The sequence below is a fragment of the Oncorhynchus mykiss genome, chromosome 7 (assembly GCF_013265735.2).
Source record: "Oncorhynchus mykiss isolate Arlee chromosome 7, USDA_OmykA_1.1, whole genome shotgun sequence".
NCBI lineage: Eukaryota > Metazoa > Chordata > Actinopteri > Salmoniformes > Salmonidae > Oncorhynchus > Oncorhynchus mykiss.
The window spans coordinates 10,448,555-10,468,948 of record NC_048571.1 but is presented as its reverse complement, the minus strand read 5'-3'; the positions used below and the strand labels follow the sequence as shown (position 1 = coordinate 10,468,948).

Sequence of the window (20,394 nt, the reverse complement as noted above, 5' to 3'; positions counted from 1 at the left end):
TACAACTTTTATGGACATGGTGTACTTTGATGATGGTGTTGGGCAGGCCTAGAGCCAGGATGTGATTAGCCATGGGTAGAGGCTCTGAGCGGTGCTTCTAACACCGATCCACTCTTAAACTTCAGCACCGTCAAAGCAAGTAAGGATGTTACACCACTCAAAATCACTTTGGGTAGGACAAGCAAAAAGGGAATTGGGTCAAAAGGAATGGTGACAAGGGAACACTTTTTACGTGGCCAAGGTCATCGGGATATTGCTGTAAATTAAAGGTATGGCGATTTTTCAAGGGAGTGAGACACTTAAAGCTGCAATAAGTAGGTTTGTGGGTGACACATCCAAATTCACATATAAATGAGTTGTAGATGCGTCATTCTAATTGAAAGAAAGTCTGAGAAGTGGTAGATCTGTTCTGTGTGTGCTATTTCTATGCTTCCTATTCTTAAGTTTGGGTTTTGCATCTTTTACTTTCGGTTTTGCACACCACCTTCAAACAGGTGAAAAAACAATATTTTTGTTTGTGGAAAATATAGTTCAACAGCGGTTTAGATGGTACAATGATTCTCTACACTATACTTGCTTGTTTTGTCACAAACTGAAATTAGGCAAACTATTAGAACTTTAGCAACCAGGAAATGGTGGAATGATTTCTGCATAGAAAACAGGAAGTGATCTGGCCCATCAAAGGGATGATTCACTTATCTATTGGCGTCATGGCATTCACATCATTGGAGAAGTACTACATGATCAGATTTGAGCTACACCCGATGACCTTTCCATTAGAGCTGAATCCCAAGCAAATGCACAGCTGGTAGATAAATCTCCTCTTTGCATGGTAACACAACTGACGTGCATGTAGTTCAGTGACTCGACTGTGTCCCAACTGGGACCCCTTAGTAAGACTTGATAGCACTGTTTTCTATCGGTGCTATGGATACTTAGAGACTATGCATGGGGGAGAGCTGTTATTAAAGCCATTGTGGTTTTGGAAGTAGAATGGCATAGCGAGCATATTGTCATGACTTTGGCCTGGGGGTAGGTTTATGACAGTCATAAATACCTCTCCCCCCTTTTTCCTCTCTCTACCCTACTGATGTTACATTTGAAAACCCCTTGGTTAACATAGAGATTCTGGGAACATCAGAAGGTGGGGGGAAATGAACTATATTCTGGTAATCCGACCAATTCAACATATGCAGTGGTACTTAATGAATATGATGTCAGTTCGGTTGTCATCTGAGACATTCTCATCAATGATAAGATTACATAAACTCTACAGTGGAAAGTCTACACATCAGAGTTATCGGATTCACATGGAATTGTTGTTCAATTTAAATGTTTGAACATGAAATTATTCGTGATGGGATGAAATGTGATTTTAGCTTCTAAAATGTGAGAATTTGGGTTTTCATAAGGTTAGGGCTCTGCTCAATCAGTGGCCCACCCATGTGAAGAGTCATGGGTTATAAAACTTTTCAGACACACCCTTTTCGCTCCACTATATAAAGCCTTGACGACAATATAACCTCCTGTTCCGAGGATGTGAGGACGACGGTCCGATGTCAGTATGGTTAAGATAATAACTACAGAACGAAGCCAACATCAGCGTGAGCTTTGGTTGGTTGTGAATGGTTTGAACTTGATACCTCCTAGCCGTTGAGTTAGCAACAGCAGCTGCAAATGATGCTTAGGAAAGAACAGACAGAGTATCCCGTCTATCACACAACGACGTTACTACAAATCAAATCAAATGTATTTGTCACATACACATGGTTAGCAGATGTTAATGCGAGTGTAGCGAAATGCTTGTGCTTCTAGTTCCGACTATGCAGTAATAACCAACGTGTAATCTAACCGAACAATTCCAAAACTACTACCTTATACACACAGTGTAAAGGGATAAAGAATATGTACATAAAGATATATAAATGAGTGATGGTACAGAACGGCATAGGCAAGATGCAGTAGATGGTATCGAGTACAGTATATACATGTACAGTATATACATATGAGATGAGTAATGTAGGGTATGTAAACAAAGTGGCATATTTTAAAGTGGCTAGTGATACATGTATTACATAAAGATGCAGTAGATGATATAGAGTACAGTATATACATATACATATGAGATGAGTAATGTAGGGTATGTAAACATTATATTAAGTAGCAATGTTTAAAGTGGCTAGTGATATATTTTCCATCAATTTCCATCAATTCCCATTATTAAAGTGGCTGGAGTTGAGTCAGTGCGTTGGCAGCAGAAACTCAATGTTAGTGGTGGCTGTTTAACAGTCTGATGGCCTTGAGATAGAAGCTGTTTTTCAGTCTCTCGGTCCCAGCTTTGATGCACCTGTACTGACCTCAACTTCTGGATGATAGCGGGGTGAACAGGCAGTGGCTCGGGTGGTTGTTGTCCTTGATGATCTTTATGGCCTTCTTGTGACATCGGGTGGTGTAGGTGTCCTGGAGGGCAGGTAGTTTGCCCCCGGTGCAGACCTCACTACCATCTGGAGAGCCTTACGGTTGTGGGCGGAGCAGTTGCCGTGCCAGGCGGTGATACAGCCCGACAGGACGCTCTCAATTGTGCATCTGTAGAAGTTTGTGAGTGCTTTTGGTGACAAGCCGAATTTCTTCTGCCTCCTGAGGTTGAAGAGGCGCTCCTGCGCCTTCTTCAAGACGCTGTCTGTGTGGGTGGACCAATTCAGTTTGTCCGTGATGTGTACGCAGAGGAACTTAAAACTTACTACCCTCCCCACTACTGTCCCATCGATGTGGATAAGGGGGTTCTCCCTCTGCTGTTTCCTGAAGTCCACAATCATCTCCTTTGTTTTGTTGTTAGGTTATTTTGACACCACACTCCGAGGGCCCTCACCTTCTCCATGTAGGCTGTCTAGTCGTTGTTGGTAATCAAGCCTACACTGTAGTATCATCCGCAAACTTCATGATTGAGTTGGAGGCGTGCATGGCCACGCAGTCGTGGGTGAACAGGGAGTACAGGAGAGGGCTCAGAACGCACCCTTGTGGGGCCCCAGTGTTGAGGATCAGCGGGGTGGAGATGTTGTTACCTACCCTCACCACCTGGGGGCGGCCCAGGTGGAAGGAAGTCCAGTACGCAGTTACACAGGGCGGGGTCGAGACCCAGGGTCTCGAGCTTGATAATGAGTTTGGAGGGTACTATGATGTTAAATGCTGAGCTGTAGTCGATGAACAGCATTCTCACATAAGTATTCCTCTTGTCCAAATGGGTTAGGGCAGTGTGCAGTGTGGTTGAGATTGCATCGTCTGTGGACCTATTTGGGCGGTAAGCAAATTGGAGTGGGTCTAGGGTGTCAGGTAGGGTGGAGGTGATATGGTCCTTGACTAGCCTCTCAATGCACTTCATGATGACGGAAGTGAGTGTTACGGGTCGGTAGTTGTTTAGCTCAGTTACCTTAGCTTTCTTGGGAACAGGGACAATGGTGGCTCTCTTGAAGCATGTGGGAACAGCAGACTGGGATAAGGATTGATTGAATATGTCCGTAAACACACCAGCCAGCTGGTCTGCGCATGCTCTGAGGATGCGGCTGGGGATGCCGTTTGGTTAAGCAGCCTTGCGAGGGTTAACATGTTTAAATGTTTTACTCAGGTCGGCTGCAGTGAAGGAGAGTCTGCATGTTTTGGTTGCGGGCCGTGTCAGTGGCACTGTATTGTCCTCAAAGCGGGCAAAACATTTATTTAGTCTGCCTGGGAGCAAGACATCCTGGTCCTTGACGGGGCTGGTTTTCTTTTTGTAATCCGTGATTGACTGTAGACCCTGCCACATACCTCTTGTGTCTGGGCCATTGAATTGTGACTCTACTTTGTCTCTATACTGACACTTAGCTTGTTTGATTGCCTTGCGGAGGGAATAGCTACACTGTTTGTATTCGGTCATGTTTCCGGTCACCTTTCCCTGGTTAAAAGCAGTGGTTCGCGCTTTCAGTTTCACGCGAATGCTGCCATCAATCCACGGTTTCTGGTTTAGGAATGTTTTAATCATCGCTATGGGAACGACGTAGTCAATGCACTTTCTAATTAACTCGCTCACTGAATCAGCGTATTCCTTAATGTTGTTGTTGGAAGCAATGCGGAACACATCCCAGTCCACGTGACCGAAGCAGTCTTGAAGCGTGGAATCAGATTGGTCGGACCAGCGTTGAACAGACCTGAGCGCAGGAGCTTCTTCTTTTAGTTTCTGTCTGTAGGCAGGGAGCAACAAAATGGAGTCGTGGTCAGCTTTTCCGAAAGGAGGGCGTTGGAGAGCCTTATATGCGTCGCAAAAGTTAGAATAGCAATGATCCAAGGTTTTACCAGCCCTGGTTGCGCAATCGATATGCTGATACAATTTAGGGAGTCTTGTTTTCAGATTAGCCTTGTTAAAATCTCCAGCTACAATGAATGCAGCCTCAGGATATGTGGTTTCCAGTTTGCAAAGAGTCAAATAAAGTTAGTTCAGGGCCATCGATGTGCCTGCTTGGGGGGGAATACATACGGCTGTGATTATAATCGAAGAGAATTCCCTTGGTAGATAATGCGGTCGACATTTGATTGTGTGAGGAATTCTAAGTCAGGTGAACAGGAGGACTTGTGTTCCTGTATGTTGTTGTGATCACACCACGTCTCGTTAATCATAAGGCATATGCCCCCGCCCCTCTTCTTACCAGAAAGATGTTTGTTTCTGCGTGAAGAAACCAGCTGGCTGCACCGATTCCGTTAGTGTCTCTCGAGTGAGCCATGTTTCCGTGAAGCAAAGAACGTTACAGTCTCTCATGTCACTCTGGAATGCTACCCTTGCTCGGATTTCATCAACCTTGTTGTCTAGAGAATGACCAGAAGACCGATTTGTTTGCCTCTTTTACGACACCGTTGTTTTGGGTAGCAGGCTGGGATCCATTCCGTTGTCCTGGGTGGAAGGCAGAATACAGGGTCCGCTTCGGGAAAGTCATATTCCTGGTCGTACTGATGGTGAGTCGACGTTGCTCTTATGTTCAGTAGTTCTTCCCGACTGTATGTAATGAAACCTAAGATTACCTGGGGTACCAATGTAAGAAATAACGCGAAGCGAGGCGGCCATCTCTGTCGGCCATCTCTGTCGGCGCCGGAAGTAGGTAGCACAAAGTATCCAATTGACCACCAGAGACATTCTTCAAAGGACAAAGGACTCGGTTTGGCAACAAGGCCTTCCATCTACCACCAACCTACTGAAGCACAGCTCAGAGTAAATATTTATTGCATTTTCCTTTTCCAAATGGGCGGTAATTTAGAATGCATACGATACTGTATTTACAATAGCACAGCTTCTTCCTTTGTTTCTCAGTCTTCCTGCTCGTTCATTCAAACCCAGACCCTTTTCTTTTGTGTAACAAGCTGTCATATCTGTTCCGCCCGCTAGGGACGTTTTCCTTTATGACGTAATTTGTAATCAAGTTATGATTTAATTATGTGTATGTCTAATTCTGTGTGATTAGTTAGGTATTTAGTAAATAAATAATTAAACCCAATTTTGTATTGCTGATTCAACTTGCCAGGGTTCATGAAGATAACTAGAATGTACAACTTTCAGATGAGACTGAATTAAGATTAAGATTAAGATTAATATTGACTGCTATTGATGTAAAATATTACTAGGTCTTTAAGAGTTTATTCAGAAGATAACAGCTCTATAAATATTATTTTGTGGTGCCCCGACTCTCTAGTTAATTACATTTACATGATTAGCTCAATCAGGTAATATTAATTACGGATAAATTATTTTATAGAATAGCATGTCATATCACTTAATCCGGCATAGCCAAAGACACGACAACATCATCCAGTGGAAGTCATTTTCTATGTCATTGGGGAGTCCATTGATTATGCCATAATTTTCCTGTCCACACATGGGTTCACTTGTTTGATGGTTCCATAAATTATCTAGACAAGAAGTTCACACCCAATAGTGGAGTTGTACAGGGAAGAAGAAATCAGAGGGTTATCCTTGTTTCCAGGGGGTGGAGTAAAACCACTGAAAGATCTCAGAGGGGATATGGGTGTTCCATGCAAGGCAGTGGACATGTTTTGTCCAAGAACACCAACAACGTTGGACTTTAATTACTGTAAGTCATTGTTACTTTAAATCATTGTAAGCCTCTACACTGAGCAAATATCTTTCTTAAGTGTGACCTTAGCTGTGTGGTAAGGTTACTTGTCACTCTGTATTTAAGTGAGCTACTGGCTGTGTCCAACGCAGGCAGACTGCCAATCTCAAAGATTACCTAAATGTCAACTTCATTCAGCATGGAGCGATCTGTGTGCCAAGAATGTTTGCACCTCAAATATACAGAGCAAAAGCAAAGGAATGTTATTGACATTGGCCACTTTACTTTCATCCCAGAACAAACCAATACTGTACAGCAAGTCAATATGAGGAAGGTGTTCCTAATGTTTGGTATACTCAGTGTACAATGATATCAAGGCTTGATAAATATAGATTTGCTTGATAAAATGACATATGCATTATAATATTGTAAAAAATATTGACATTTTATTACAAAAAGTGCCTGTTGGCTTTCATTCAGTAAGTCTAACATACACAACACAGATCATAACCCCATTGTCTCGTTAATCTCTGAACTATGAGAAAACATAGAAAACACATCAACAGAGACAACGTACACATTTAACCCCTTTTTCAATGGGTTCAAAACATGTGGATGACTACAGTCGACTCCTGATATATACAAAGGCTTGGGATCGTCATGGTTGCTTGGGATCGTCATGGATACGTGGACTAACCCAAAGCAGCAGATGTCAGATTTGAGAAATGAGAAAACTCAGAGAAACATGTCTTCATGGGCTATTGGCTATGGCCAAAAGGGGTAACTAACAATCACAATTCCAGTATATCAATCTATATTCATTCCAACAGTTAAATACACAATGAATTTATGTCTACACAATTGATTATCTACAACTTTTTGCCAAAATCATGTTCAAGTAATTACAGCAACCAGGATATTAGATCATTTCAGTGGAGGCTATATAGCGTTAGCCTGTGCCATCCAGTCAGTACCCACTGGGCACAGATGTCAGTTCTACATATAGTTTTGATTTACATTTGGTTGAGTTGTCAACTAACGTGAATTCAATGTGGAATCAACAAAAAAATGTCACCAAGTCATTGGATTTAGGTTCAAAGTTATGAGAAAAAAATCTGAAATTCTCTTACGTTGATTTCTCTTTTCTACTCCAAACAGTTCAACTTCATCACATTGAATTTGGGGGTTGAAATTATGTGGAAACAAAATGGATTAAACCAGTAGTTAGTTTCCATGCAGGACAGTAGCCTTCCAGTGACATCCAGTGAACTTCAAGGGTCCTGCCAGCAGCCGCTTTACGTTTCAGGACACAGCACCCCACAATGCTAACTGAAACCAAGTGAAGGCACTGAAGAAGACCATGATTAGGGAGAACAGAGTAGGAAGGGACCCACATGTCCAAACTAACTAAGGACAAAACAATTGAAGTCTGTTTGTTGTTTGTTCACAGATTTGTGCAAGTAAGAGGTGCAATGCAGCAAACCCTTTTGACAGTAACTGTATCTAGATGTTTGATGGCTAGCTGAGCAGGAGGCTAGCTCATAGGATAAGGTGATGGCTGTGATAACCAAAGAAAAAAATGGAAACAACAAAAATCAAAGTATTTACAGTGCACTCCCCCTTTAGAAAAAGATCAGGTCATAGAAACAGAGTCAGTGACACGTTGCAACAGCACAACACATCACGCCTCATAGAGAAGATGTTCTTTAAATATCCATCCTCTTCATCTGGTCATCCTGCAGAGTCCATCAGAAGCACCATGGCAACAGCAGACACTTTCCTCTTTCTCAAGTCAAAGACAAAGGCATGTTTCTGAAAGGAAAGAGAGAAGGGAGTTTTACAGTTTAAATGTAGATAGTTTGTAATCTATCAGAAGGGAGTTTTACAGTTTAAATGTAGATAGTTTTGTAATCTATCAGAAGGGAGTTTTACAGTTTAAATGTAGATAGTTTGTAATCTATCAGAAGGGAGTTTTACAGTTTAAATGTAGATAGTTTGTAATCTATCAGAAGGGAGTTTTACAGTTTAAATGTAGATAGTTTGTAATCTATCAGAAGGGTGTTTTACAGTTTAAATGTAGATAGTTTGTAATCTATCAGAAGGGTGTTTTACAGTTTAAATGTAGATAGTTTGTAATTTATCAGAAGGGAGTTTTACAGTTTAAATGTAGATAGTTTGTAATCTATCAGAAGTGAGGTTTACAGTTTAAATGTAGATAGTTTGTAGCTATTAAACCCAGCTACGACAGCACACTGTGGCTTACTACCATCTACAGACAACATCTACACAGTGCCTATCGAAATCAATGACAATATAGTACAAAAGTATATTTAAGACAAGCTAAGGTTAGGCCTATTCTATGACCATTCTAGACATGTCAGGAATCAAAAATAAAGTACCTTGAGGTTCACAGTGATCAGCTGGCTCTCCAGCATTCCTATGTTTCAGAGCTCGCTCTTCTGTCCAGCGCTCTGTCAGCACACACACAACAGGAGTAGATTAGATTCAGGCTTTTGACAGTGACCGAAGTGGCTCAAAATTGCACACAAACCACACTACAGTACACAACACTTAAACCCTGGGGATGCCTGTCAACTTTAAAATGTTATTTTTCTGCCTCGAAGAGGGATGTTGGATGTGGCCTATGTCTCCAACCCCCTCCCTTCTCTTGGTCTGTTTGCCTCCTCTGACTGGCTCTACACAGGCCCAAAGACTATTATCCTTACTGGGTTTCCTTCCATCTGCCTTTCACAAAGACTCTGTCTATCCTCTTTGTACAGCAGACTGGCCGTAGTATCTCTAGATCAGAAGTGTACCTGAACTGACCGTCCTAGCTATCCCGGTTCTGACTGGCCCAACTCTTCTCCTTTTCCACTGTTTACAGCTGGGAAGGAACTTAACCAGTATCAAAGCTGGGACCGAGAGACTGAAAAACAGTTTCTATCTCAAGCACATCAGACTGTTAAATAGCCATCACTAGGCGGCTTCCACCTGGTTACGTAACCCCGCACCTTAGGGGCTGCTGCTCCATATATATATAGACTTAGACATAGAAATTACTGGCCACTTTAATAATGGAACACTAGTCACTTAATAATGTTTACATATCTTTGCTTAACTCATCTCATATGCTGTATTCTATTCTACTGTATTTTAATCTATGCCACTCCGACATTGCTCATCCTAATATTTATATATTCCTTTAATTCCATTCTTTTACTTTTAGATTTGTGTGTATTGTTGTTAATTGTTAGATACTACTGCACTGTTGGAAGCTAGAAACACAAGCATTTCGCTACACCCGCAATAACATCTGCTAAACATGTGTATGTGACAAATAAAATGTGATTTGACTTGAGTATTTGGCCATCCTGCAGTGGTGTTTTTGTCTGGAACTTAATACCTGGAACAGGTGAATGACGCCCCCACGGCCCCAGCTGCTTGTGTCTCTGTCTGACTTACTGAGCACTCTAGAACTGTCCATACTCTAGAACCGTCCATACTCTAGAACCGTCCATACTCTAGAACCGTCTATACTCTAGAACCGTCCATACTACTCTAGAACCGTCCATACTCTAGAACCGTCCATACTCTAGAACATCCATACTCTAGAACATCCATACTCTAGAATCGTCAATACTCTAGAACATCCATACTCTAGAACCTTACATACTCTAGAACCTTCCATACTCTAGAACATTCCATAGAAAGAGACAGACCATGGTCTGCATCTCAAATAGCACCCTATTCCTTATAAAGTGCACCACTATAGACTGGGGTCCATAGGGCTCTGGTCAAAAATATTGCACTTTGTAGGGATAGTGTGCCATATGGGATGCAGACCATAAGTGAGCTGACACAAGGCCAGTGAAACAGAAACTCTACAACTGAATGTCTAAATAGCTCCACTAATGGTTTTGGAACAGGTAGTCTGGACTGGAGACGTTTCCTGTATAGAGGTTCTCATACTGTGTGAAGTGTGTATCCGGCTCCAGTCACACCACTGGCAAACAGACAGGCCAGGCCAGACAGAAAGGCCTCCTGTAGTCTGCTGCGTTCTAGTCTGCTCTGTTCCCTTTCCAAGGTCTGGGGTGACCATGACCATACAGAGGACGTGTGTCCTGTCTTGTCCTCCCAGCCCCAAGGTAAGGAGAGATTTGACAGTCTGAACCCTGGCTCACCGCTCAGCACTAACCGCTCAGCACTACACTGAAAGTACATCATCTCCAGCTAGCAGGAGGTTTAGTGTATCAGGTGGGCCGCCTACTGTAGTCTGGCTGTACACACTTCGACAGACAGACAGACAGACAGACAGACAGTATGAATGCACACAGACAGACAGTAAGAATACAGCATCATTAACTCACACTTGATGCTGCCGTACAAAGTCTGCAAACTGACGGTCTTTGGCACACAACTCAATTATCCTTAGGCGGTCCTGAATTTGCTGTGAGAGAGAGAGACAATGAGAGAGAAAGAAAGAAAGAAAGAGGGTGAGAGCGAGATGTGGTGGTAGAGAGAGAGAATAATGTGGGGGAAAAGAGAGAGAATAATGTGGGGGGAAAGAGAGAGTGAAAGAGAGAGAGGAGAGAGATGTGTGAGAGAGAGAAGAGAGAGAGGTAAGAGAGAGAGTGAAAGAGAGAGAGGGGAGAGAGGTGTGTGTGTGAGAGAGAGAGAGAGAGAGAGAGAGAGAGAGAGAGAGAGAGAGAGAGAGAGAGAGAGAGGTAAGAGAGAGAGAGAGACGGTTATGTAACATTAGGGGTTGATGTAAGGCCGATGGATTTGTGTTGGTTTCCGTACTGCCTGCCCAATGCTGGTGTCTGGACGAGCACTACTCTTCCACCATAAGCACTGAGGCTAAAGACTCAGGGTGAAAATAGAATCTCATACACACGTGTTACGGTGCCTTATTTAGACCTAAACTTGATTGTTGATAAAGCTTTCTGGTAACATTTACTTGAAAAACATCTTTAACAACGTTAAGATCCCTGGAATGATCTGGAATGATCTCCCTAGAAATCCCCCAAAGAGTCAGTCTGTTGCAAACTGTCTGTCACTCTCTTACAGTCCTCCCAGCAGTCAACCACTCAGACAGCCTCTACATACCTCTCTGGTGAGCTCGGAGTTGTCGTAGATTTGGAGTATCTCGTCACTGCAGAAGTCCACAGAGGGGTCTGCGCTGCCCGTACTGTGGTGCGGCACATCGTCTTCGTACCGTCTGTAGTACTCTGCCGTGGCCACATCACTCTCATACATGGGGTTGAACTTGGTGGCTCTCTCTAAGGATGGCACACTGTCCCGATCTCTGTGAAACAGGTAGGAGAGGGGCATCGTTATTAAGAAGGCCCCTTTCAAGAAATGAAGAACTAAGAACAGATATAGCCCTTGGTTCACTCCAGACTTGACTGCCCTTGATCAGCACAAGAACATCATGTGGCGCACTGCACTAGCTTTGAATAGTCCCCGCGATATGCAGACTCAACAGCCTTGTTTCTCTAATGATTGCCTCGACCTGGTTCACTAACTACTTCTCAGATAGAGTTCAGTGTATCAAATCGGAGGGCCTGTCGTCTGGACCTCTGGCAGTCTCTATGGTGGTAGCACAGGGTTCAATTCTCAGGCTGACTCTTTTCTCTGTATATATCAGTACCCTCGTAAAACTGACTATCCGGCCTCCAACACTCTACTAAGCAAATTGGATGCAGTCTATCACAGTGCCATCCGTTTTGTCACCAAAGCCCCATATCTACCCATCATTGTGACCTGTATGCTCTCGTTGACTGGTCCTCGCTACATATTTGTCGCCAAACCCACTGGCTCCAGATCATCTATAAGTCTTTGCTATAAGTCTTTGCTAGGTAAAGCTCCGCTAGGTAAAGCTCACTGGTCACCATAGAAGCATGCGCTCCAGCAGGTATATTTCACTGGTCATCCCCAAAGCCAACATCTCTTTTGGCCGCCTTTCCTTCCAGTTCTCTGCTGCCAATGACTGGAACGAATTGCAAAAATCACTGAAGTTGGAGACTTATATCTCCCTCACTAACTTCAAGTATCGGCTGTCAGAGCAGCTTAACGATCGCTGCAGCTGTACATAGCCCAACTACCTACCTCATCCCCATTTTGTCTTTATCTGCTCTTTTGCACATTAGTATTTCTACTTGCACATCCTCATCTGCACATTTATCACTCCAGTGTAAAATGCTAAATTGTAATTACAATGCCTTGCGAAAGTATTCGGCCCCCTTGAACTTTGCGACCTTTTGCCACATTTCAGGCTTCAAACATAAAGATATAAAACTGTTTTGTGAAGAATCAACAACAAGTGGGACACAATCATGAAGTGGAACGACATTTATTGGATATTTCAAACTTTTTTAACAAATCAAAATCTGAAAAATTGGGCGTGCAAAATTATTCAGCCCCTTTACTTTCAGTGCAGCAAACTCTCTCCAGAAGTTCAGTGAGGATCTCTGAATGATCCAATGTTGACCTAAATGACTAATGATGATAAATACAATCCACCTGTGTGTAATCAAGTCTCCGTATTAATGCACCTGCACTGTGATAGTCTCAGAGGTCTGTTAAAAGCGCAGAGAGCATCATGAAGAACAAGGAACACACCAGGCAGGTCCAAGATACAGTTGTGAAGAAGTTTAAAGCCGGATTTGGATACAAAAAGATTTCCCAGGCTTTAAACATCCCAAGGAGCACTGTGCAAGCAATAATATTGAAATGGAAGGAGTATCAGACCACTGCAAATCTACCAGGACCTGGCTGTCCCTCTAAACTTTCAGCTCATACAAGGAGAAAACTGATCAGAGATGCAGCCAAGAGGCCCATGATCACTCTGGATGAACTGCAGAGATCTACAGCTGAGGTGGGAGACTCTGTCCATAGGACAACAATCAGTCATATATTGCACAAATCTGGCCTTTATGGAAGAGTGGCAAGAAGAAAGCCATTTCTTAAAGATATCCATAAAAAGTGTCAGTGAAAGTTTGCCACAAGCCACCTGGGAGACACACCAAACATGTGGAAGAAGGTGCTCTGGTCAGATGAAACCAAAATTGAACTTTTTGGCAACAATGCAAAACGTTATGTTTGGCGTAAAAGCAACACAGCTCATCACCCTGAACACACCATACCCACTGTCAAACATGGTGGTGGCAGCATCATGGTTTGGGCCTGCTTTTCTTCAGCAGGGACAGGGAAGATGGTTAAAATTGATGGGAAGATGGATGGAGCCAAATACAGGACCATTCTTGAAGAAAACCTGATGGAGTCTGCAAAAGACCTGAGACTGGGACGGAGATTTGTCTTCCAACAAGACAATGATCCAAAACATAAAGCAAAATCTACAATGGAATGGTTCAAAAATAAACATATCCAGGTGTTAGAATGGCCAAGTCAAAGTCCAGACCTGAATCCAATCGAGAATCTGTGGAAAGAACTGAAAACTGCTGTTCACAAATGCTCTCCATCCAACCTCACTGAGCTCGAGCTGTTTTGCAAGGAGGAATAGGAAAAAAAATTCAGTCTCTCGATGTGCAAAACTGATAGAGACATACCCCAAGCGACTTACAGCTGTAATCGCAGCAAAAGGTGGCGCTACAAAGTATTAACATAAGGGGGCTGAATCATTTTGCACGCCCAATTTTTCAGTTTTTGATTTGTTAAAAAAGTTTGAAACATCCAATAAATGTCATTCCACTTCATGATTGTGTCCCACTTGTTGTTGATTCTTCACAAAAAAATACAGTTTTATATCTTTATGTTTGAAGCCTGAAATGTGGCAAAAGGTCGCAAAGTTCAAGGGGGCCGAATACTTTCGCAAGGCACTGTACTTCGCCACTATTGGCCTATTTATTGCCTTATAACCTTACTACATTTGCACACACTGTATACAGATTTTTCTATTGTGTTATTGACTGCACGTTTGTTTATCCCATGTTTAACTCTGCATTGTTGTTTTTGTCACACTGCTTTATCTTGGCCAGGTCTCAGTTGTAAATGAGAACTTGTTCTCAACTGGCCTACCTGGTTAAATAAAGGTGAAATAAAATACATTTTCTCTGGTGCAATAGAAAGGTGGCTGATGTCACACCACTGAGAATGATGTGTTCTGTCTACTTACCGGTAATAATGATGAACAATAACATTTCAGCCTGTACGTGCGGTGCGGCCAAGTGAGTCACACATACAAACACAAACACACCCACAGCCGTATGGGGTTGGCATGATACGTGATGACCTATGCCAGTGGGTGGAAAGTGACATTGTGTCCGGTCCACTCTAAACAGGATGTCAACCTGATATCAACCTACGTTGGCATGCAACACACAGACACATGATGTTATTCTGTTGTACTGGCCTGTACCTAATGACATTGCTCTCTCTCTCTCTCGCTCTCTCACTCACTCATTCACCCTCTGTCTCGGACTCTCTCTTTCTCTCCCTCGCGCTCTTTCTTTCTTTCTGTCTCCCTCTCTCTTTATTTCTCTCTCTCTTTATTTATATCTCTCTTTATTTCTCTCTCCCTCTCTCTTTATTTCTCTCGCCCTCTCTCTTTATTTCTCTCTCCCTCTGTCTTTATTTCTCTCTCCCTCTCTCTTTATTTCTCTCTCTCTCTATTTCTCTCTCTCTTTATTTCTCTCTCCCTCTCTCTATTTCTCTCTCTTTTTCTCTCTCCCTCTCTCTATTTCTCTCTCTCTCTCTTTATTTCTCTCTCTCTCTCTTTATTTCTCTCCTTCTCTCTTTATTTCTCTCTCTCTCTCTTTATTTCTCTCTCTCTCTTTATTTCTCTGTCTCTTTATTTCTCTCTCTCTTTATTTCTCTCTCCCTCTCTCTATTTCTCTCTCCCTCTCCCTTTATTTCTCTCTCTCTCTCTCTCTCGCTCTTTATTTCTCTCTCTCTCTTTATTTCTCTCTCTCTCTTTATTTCTCTCTCTTGATTTCTCTCTCTCTTTATTTCCCTCTCTCTCTTTATTTCTCTATATGTCTCTCTCCCTCTCTCTTTATTTCTCTCTATCTTTCTATTTCTCTCTCTTTCTCTCTCTTTATTTCTCTCTCTTTATTTCTCTCTCTCTTGATTTATCTCTCTCTTTATTTCCCTCTATCTCTTTATTTCTCTATTTCTCTCTCTCTCTCTCTATTTATTTCTCTCTCTCTCTATTTATCTCTCTCTCTCTCTTGATTTCTCTCTCTCTTTCTCTCTCTCTTTATTTCTCTCTCTCTCTTTATTTCTCTCTCCCTCTCTCTTTCCCTCTCTCTTTCTCTCTCTCTTTCCCTCTCTCTTTATTTCTCTCTCTCTCTCCCTCTTTATTTCCCTCTCTTTCCCTCTCTCTTTCTCTCAACCCTCTGTCTTTATTTCTCTCTCTCTACCTCTCTCTCTCTACTTTATTTCTCGCTCTTTCTCTTTATCTCTCCCTCTGTCTTTATTTCTCTCTCTCCCACTCTCCCTCTCTTTCCCTCTCTCTTTCCCTCTCTCTTTCTCTCAACCCTCTGTCTTTATTTCTCTCTCTCTACCTCTCTCTCTCTACTTTATTTCTCGCTCTCTCTTTATCTCTCCCTCTGTCTTTGTTTCTCTCTCTCTCCCACTCTCTAGCTATTTCTCTCCCTCGCTCTTTATTTCTCTCTCTCTCCCACTCTCTCTCTATTTCTCTCCCTCTCTCTTTATTTCTCTCTCTCTTTATTTCTCTCTCTATATATTTTTCTCTCCCTCTCTCTCTCTCCCTTTCTCTCTTTATTTCTCTCTCTCTTTATTTCTCTTGATTTCTCTCTCCCTCTCTCACATTCCTACCACAGATGAAGTTTCATTGTGAGTTCCCCGCTGCCTGTGGCTCACTCCAGCTGCTGCTCCATATCTGTAATAAACAACATCTGACAAGCTACGCTGTATTAAATAAAAAACCTTCGGCACAAACAAATGTAATTTCCCCTTTGGAAATGTTTTGTTAACTATACATTCCAACCTTTGAACAGGAAGTGTTGTGGACTGCAGCTACATCAGATACAGTCTTTACATTATACAGTACGCCATGTTCCATGAGCTAAACACTCATATGAGAAACACACTGAACTGGTCAGGAGTCCAATCTAGCAGTCTGTGGACAGTTTATTGGTAACAGTGAGAGACTGCAGGGCGGGGCTGTTAGAAGGGCCCATGGTGCTAACATGGGCATTGGCCCAAGGTCTATCTGTCGAGGCCAGGCCTTGTGTCACTAGAAGCAGGCAGGCTAAACTCAGGGCAGCTGCCGAGGCACACACTGATTCATAAAACAATCACACACACATTCACACACGCCTACACATGGATGCATGCACACATGCACGCACACACACACACACACATATACTGTTGATCCTGCAACTCTGGGCTTCTAAATACAATCAGCACTGTTTTGATACTTCTCAATAAACATGTCCTGATTGGTTAATCAAAAACAACATGGCTGCCAAGGAAGTCTGAGACGCTAATCACGCTCTCATAGTTCTTTCTCTCGGACAGATTCTCGGTCAAGCACCCCGTTAACAATGCACAAAGCTTCACTTAACCAAAACATTTTAGGACAACCATCTACATTTATTGTCTGTCTACACACCAGTATAGTATTTCTTAACCTTCTTAACTGTCCTACTACATACAGTACTAAAGCTTGGACACACCTACTCATTCAAGGGTTTTTCTTTATTTGTACTATTTTCAACATTGTAGAAAAATAGTGAAGACATCAAAACTATGAAAAAAAACATATGGGAATATGTAGTAACCAAAAAAACGTTTTAAATAAAACAAAATATATTTTATATTTGAGGTTCTTCAAAGTAGCCACCCTTTGAATTGATGATAGCTTTTCACACTCTTAGGATTCTCTCAACCAGCTTCATGACATAGTCACCTGGAATGCATTTCAATTAACAGGTGTGCCTTCTTAAAAGTTAATTTGTGGAATTTCTTTCCTTCTTCATGCGTTTGAGACAATCAGTTGTATTGTGACAAGGTAGGGTTAGTATACAGAGGACAGCCCTATTTGGTAAAAGTCCAAGTCCATATTATGGCAAGAACAGCTCAAATAAGCAATGATAAACAACAGTCCATCATTACTATAAGACATGAAGGTCAGTCAAAATGCAACATTTCAAGAACTTTGAAAGTTTCTTAAAGTGCAGTCGCAAAAACCATCAAGCGCTATGATGAAACTGGTTCTCATGATGACCGCCACAGGAAAGGAAGACCCAGAGTTACCTCTGCTGCAGAGGATAAGTTCATTAGAGTTACCAGCCTCAGAAATTACAGCCCAAATAAATGCTTCACAGATTTCAAGTAACAGACACAACGTCAACTGTTCAACGTTCAACGTCAACTGTTCAGAGGAGACTATCTGAATAAGGCCTTCATGGTCGAATTGCTGCAAAGAAACCACTACTAAAGACACCAATAATAAGAAGAGACACGAGCAATGAACATTAGACCGGTGGAAACCTGTCCTTAGGTCTGATGAGTCCAAATTTTAGATTTTTGGTTCCAACCGCCGTGTCTTCGTGAGACGCAGAGTAGGTGAACGGATGATCTCCGCATGTGTGGTTCCCACCGTGAAGCATGGAGGAGGAGGTGTGATGGTGTGGGGGTGCTTTGCTGGTGACACTGTCAGTGATTTATTTAGAATTCAAGGCAGACTTAACCGGCTACCACAGCATTCTGCAGTGATACGCCATCCCATTTGGTTTGCGCTTAGTGGGTCTATCATTTGTTTTTCAACAGGACAATGACCCAACACATCGACAGGCTGTGTAAAGGCTATTTGACCAGAAGGAGAGTGATGGAGTGCAGCATCAGATGACCTGGCCTCCACAATCACCCAACCTCAACCCAATTGAGATGGTTTGGGATGAGTTGGACCGCAGAGTGAAGGAAAAGCAGCCAACAAGTGCACAGCACATGTGGTGAACTCCTTCAAGACTGTTGGAAAAGCATTCTAGGTGAAGCTGGTTGAGAGAATGCCAAGAGTGTGCAAAGCTGTCATCAAGTCAAAGGGTGGCTATTTGAAGAATCTCAAATATAAAATATATTTTGATTTGTTTAACACTTTTTTGGTTACTACATGATTCCATACGTGTTATTTCATAGTGTTGATATCTTCACTACTCTTCTTCAATGTAGAAAATAATAAAAATAAAGAAAAACACTAAGTAGGTGTGTCCAAACTTTTGACTGGTACTGCAGTTATTATGCAAGATAAGCCAAAATATTATCAGATGACATTACTCTACAAGCAACATTGCAGTGATATCTTAAATAACCATTACACGTGACAGGTAAATAATCTGATTTACTCCTTCTCCCTCTGGGTTTATGAGTCTGCTGCTTACCGTAGGGGATCCTCTGAATCCTCTTTGTCATAACCGTCCCTCAGAGTCCTGGCCAGGAAGAAGATTGCCCCTGAGGCCACCAATAGGAAGCCAGCCACCGACGCTATGGCGATGCCCACCACCAGAGGTTCTGACACATACTCCTCACAGTGTTCCCCGCGGTACCACCAATTCTCTCCAACACGACATCTAGAACCACACAGAACAGCATTAGAACCACATGCATCTCAAACACACACATACACATACACAACTATATAGTGAATTCATCATGTCAGTGTCCTTAACTAAACTCCCACCCACCTGCAGATGGCTCCCTTGCCAGGGATGACATCACACTTCCCATCGTTGAGACAGAAGTCCTCCTGCAGGTCACAGATACTCTGGCACGGCAGTCCGTCCACGCTGAAGTAACCCGCGTCACACACACACTCCGCCTCCCCGGACCAGCGGTTCACCGTGCACATCGAATACTCATTACACGCTTGGAACTTGCAGGGGTTTGCCTGGTTGCCTGGCAACGACAAAGAAAACATAAAGAAATGTGTTTTGTGTGACCTCAGTTCTACCATCTGAGAACCTGGTGACTCAGGGATGGGGGTTTGACTGTCCTGGTGATGGTGGTCACTAATTCTAAAATAACACATAAATACACCACAGAAAATATATGTTAGAATGTTTCAGACTTTAGTCGTAAATTGGCTGATGATGACGTGCCCAGAGGACTTTAGTTGTCACTTTCGGAACATTCTAGAAAAGAGCGAAGTATTCTAACTCTGACTCCAACCTTAACTCTCTACCTCTAACCTTAACCCTTAACATATACCTTTGTCTTTTTCTAATCCGATGCCCTGTGGAGACCTTACATGATGTGACATGATTAAGCATCAGTGTTACAGTAGATGATTATGATTGGCTCAGACAGATTACAACACAGATTATAATGTAACGACCCAGCCGGCCTTATAGAATAACACCATGGTGACTCATCCTCATTATGACACATACTGTACAGTACTGTTGCTGATCACATTGTACATCTGCCCAGACGAGGGTTGAAATATTCCCAGGTTTTCCAGAAGACCCTGTTGGAGGATTCTGGATTTCCTGCTTAGTCCCTCCTGATTCCTGGAATCCTCCAACCGGGATTTTGGTAAATCCAGGGAATTTATTGAAAGTTCCCGGAATTTTGCAACCCTAGCCCAAACAGAAGTGTCAACCACATGAGATCACCATCCCGGGGCCACAGTATCAAAGCCATTGACACATTGAGATCGTTATGTTATTTTCATGGGCTCTTTGAGTTACAAAGTGTTGAGAAAACAACTTGATTCATAACTAGAGAGTCATCTCACTTCAATGACTCAATACAGCAATCTCCTGCTGATGTGTTAATGTGAGAAGTTTGGGTTAGGTCAGCATGCCATTGCTTCTGTTGTCGACTTTCACATCTTTCAAGATCCAATAATGAAACCTCAGCTACAGAAGATCATCCACCAAACGGACATTACTGTCAGGAAATGCTTCACAACAATGAGTACTTGTTGACATGATTTCATACATTTCCTACTCTCACTGCAGAATAACATCACTCAAGACTCAAGTATCACTTGTTTGCAGCTGAGGTTTACCTGATTCCACATCCAGTGAGTATTTGTCTATGGCGAGGTTCATGGTTTGGAAGGCTGAGTTAGCAAAGTCCTCTAGGATAAGGTACACAGTATTGGTGACCCCCAGAGAGACGGGCTTCCCAAACTTCATCCTGCTGTTCACCACGATGCTGCCGTTACGGAAATTCAGGATCTCCAGGTTCTGGAAGTTGCTGAGGTTAGACTGCAGGTAAGGGATGAGCTACAGACGAGAAAGAGACATTGTTACTTTATGCTTCCCAAAACACCAAGATATACTGTATTCCACAGGTACTGTATGACTTG

General features: G+C 42.6%; 1 protein-coding gene across 1 annotated transcript in view; it reads right to left on the bottom strand.

Moving 5' to 3' along the window:
* Positions 1–6,372: 6,372 nt before the first annotated feature.
* Positions 6,373–20,394, bottom strand: part of LOC110527195 (interphotoreceptor matrix proteoglycan 2) — a 34,604-nt gene continuing 20,582 nt past the window's right edge. The window contains exons 10-16 of the mRNA XM_036982499.1: positions 20,092–20,311; positions 18,764–18,974; positions 18,461–18,649; positions 11,199–11,397; positions 10,460–10,539; positions 8,492–8,563; positions 6,373–7,904 (exon numbers count right to left, since the gene is read on the bottom strand). Coding sequence (XP_036838394.1) covers positions 8,530–8,563; positions 10,460–10,539; positions 11,199–11,397; positions 18,461–18,649; positions 18,764–18,974; positions 20,092–20,311 — 933 coding nt within the window. The 3' untranslated portion in view covers positions 6,373–7,904; positions 8,492–8,529. The remainder of the gene's footprint in view (positions 7,905–8,491; positions 8,564–10,459; positions 10,540–11,198; positions 11,398–18,460; positions 18,650–18,763; positions 18,975–20,091; positions 20,312–20,394) is intronic.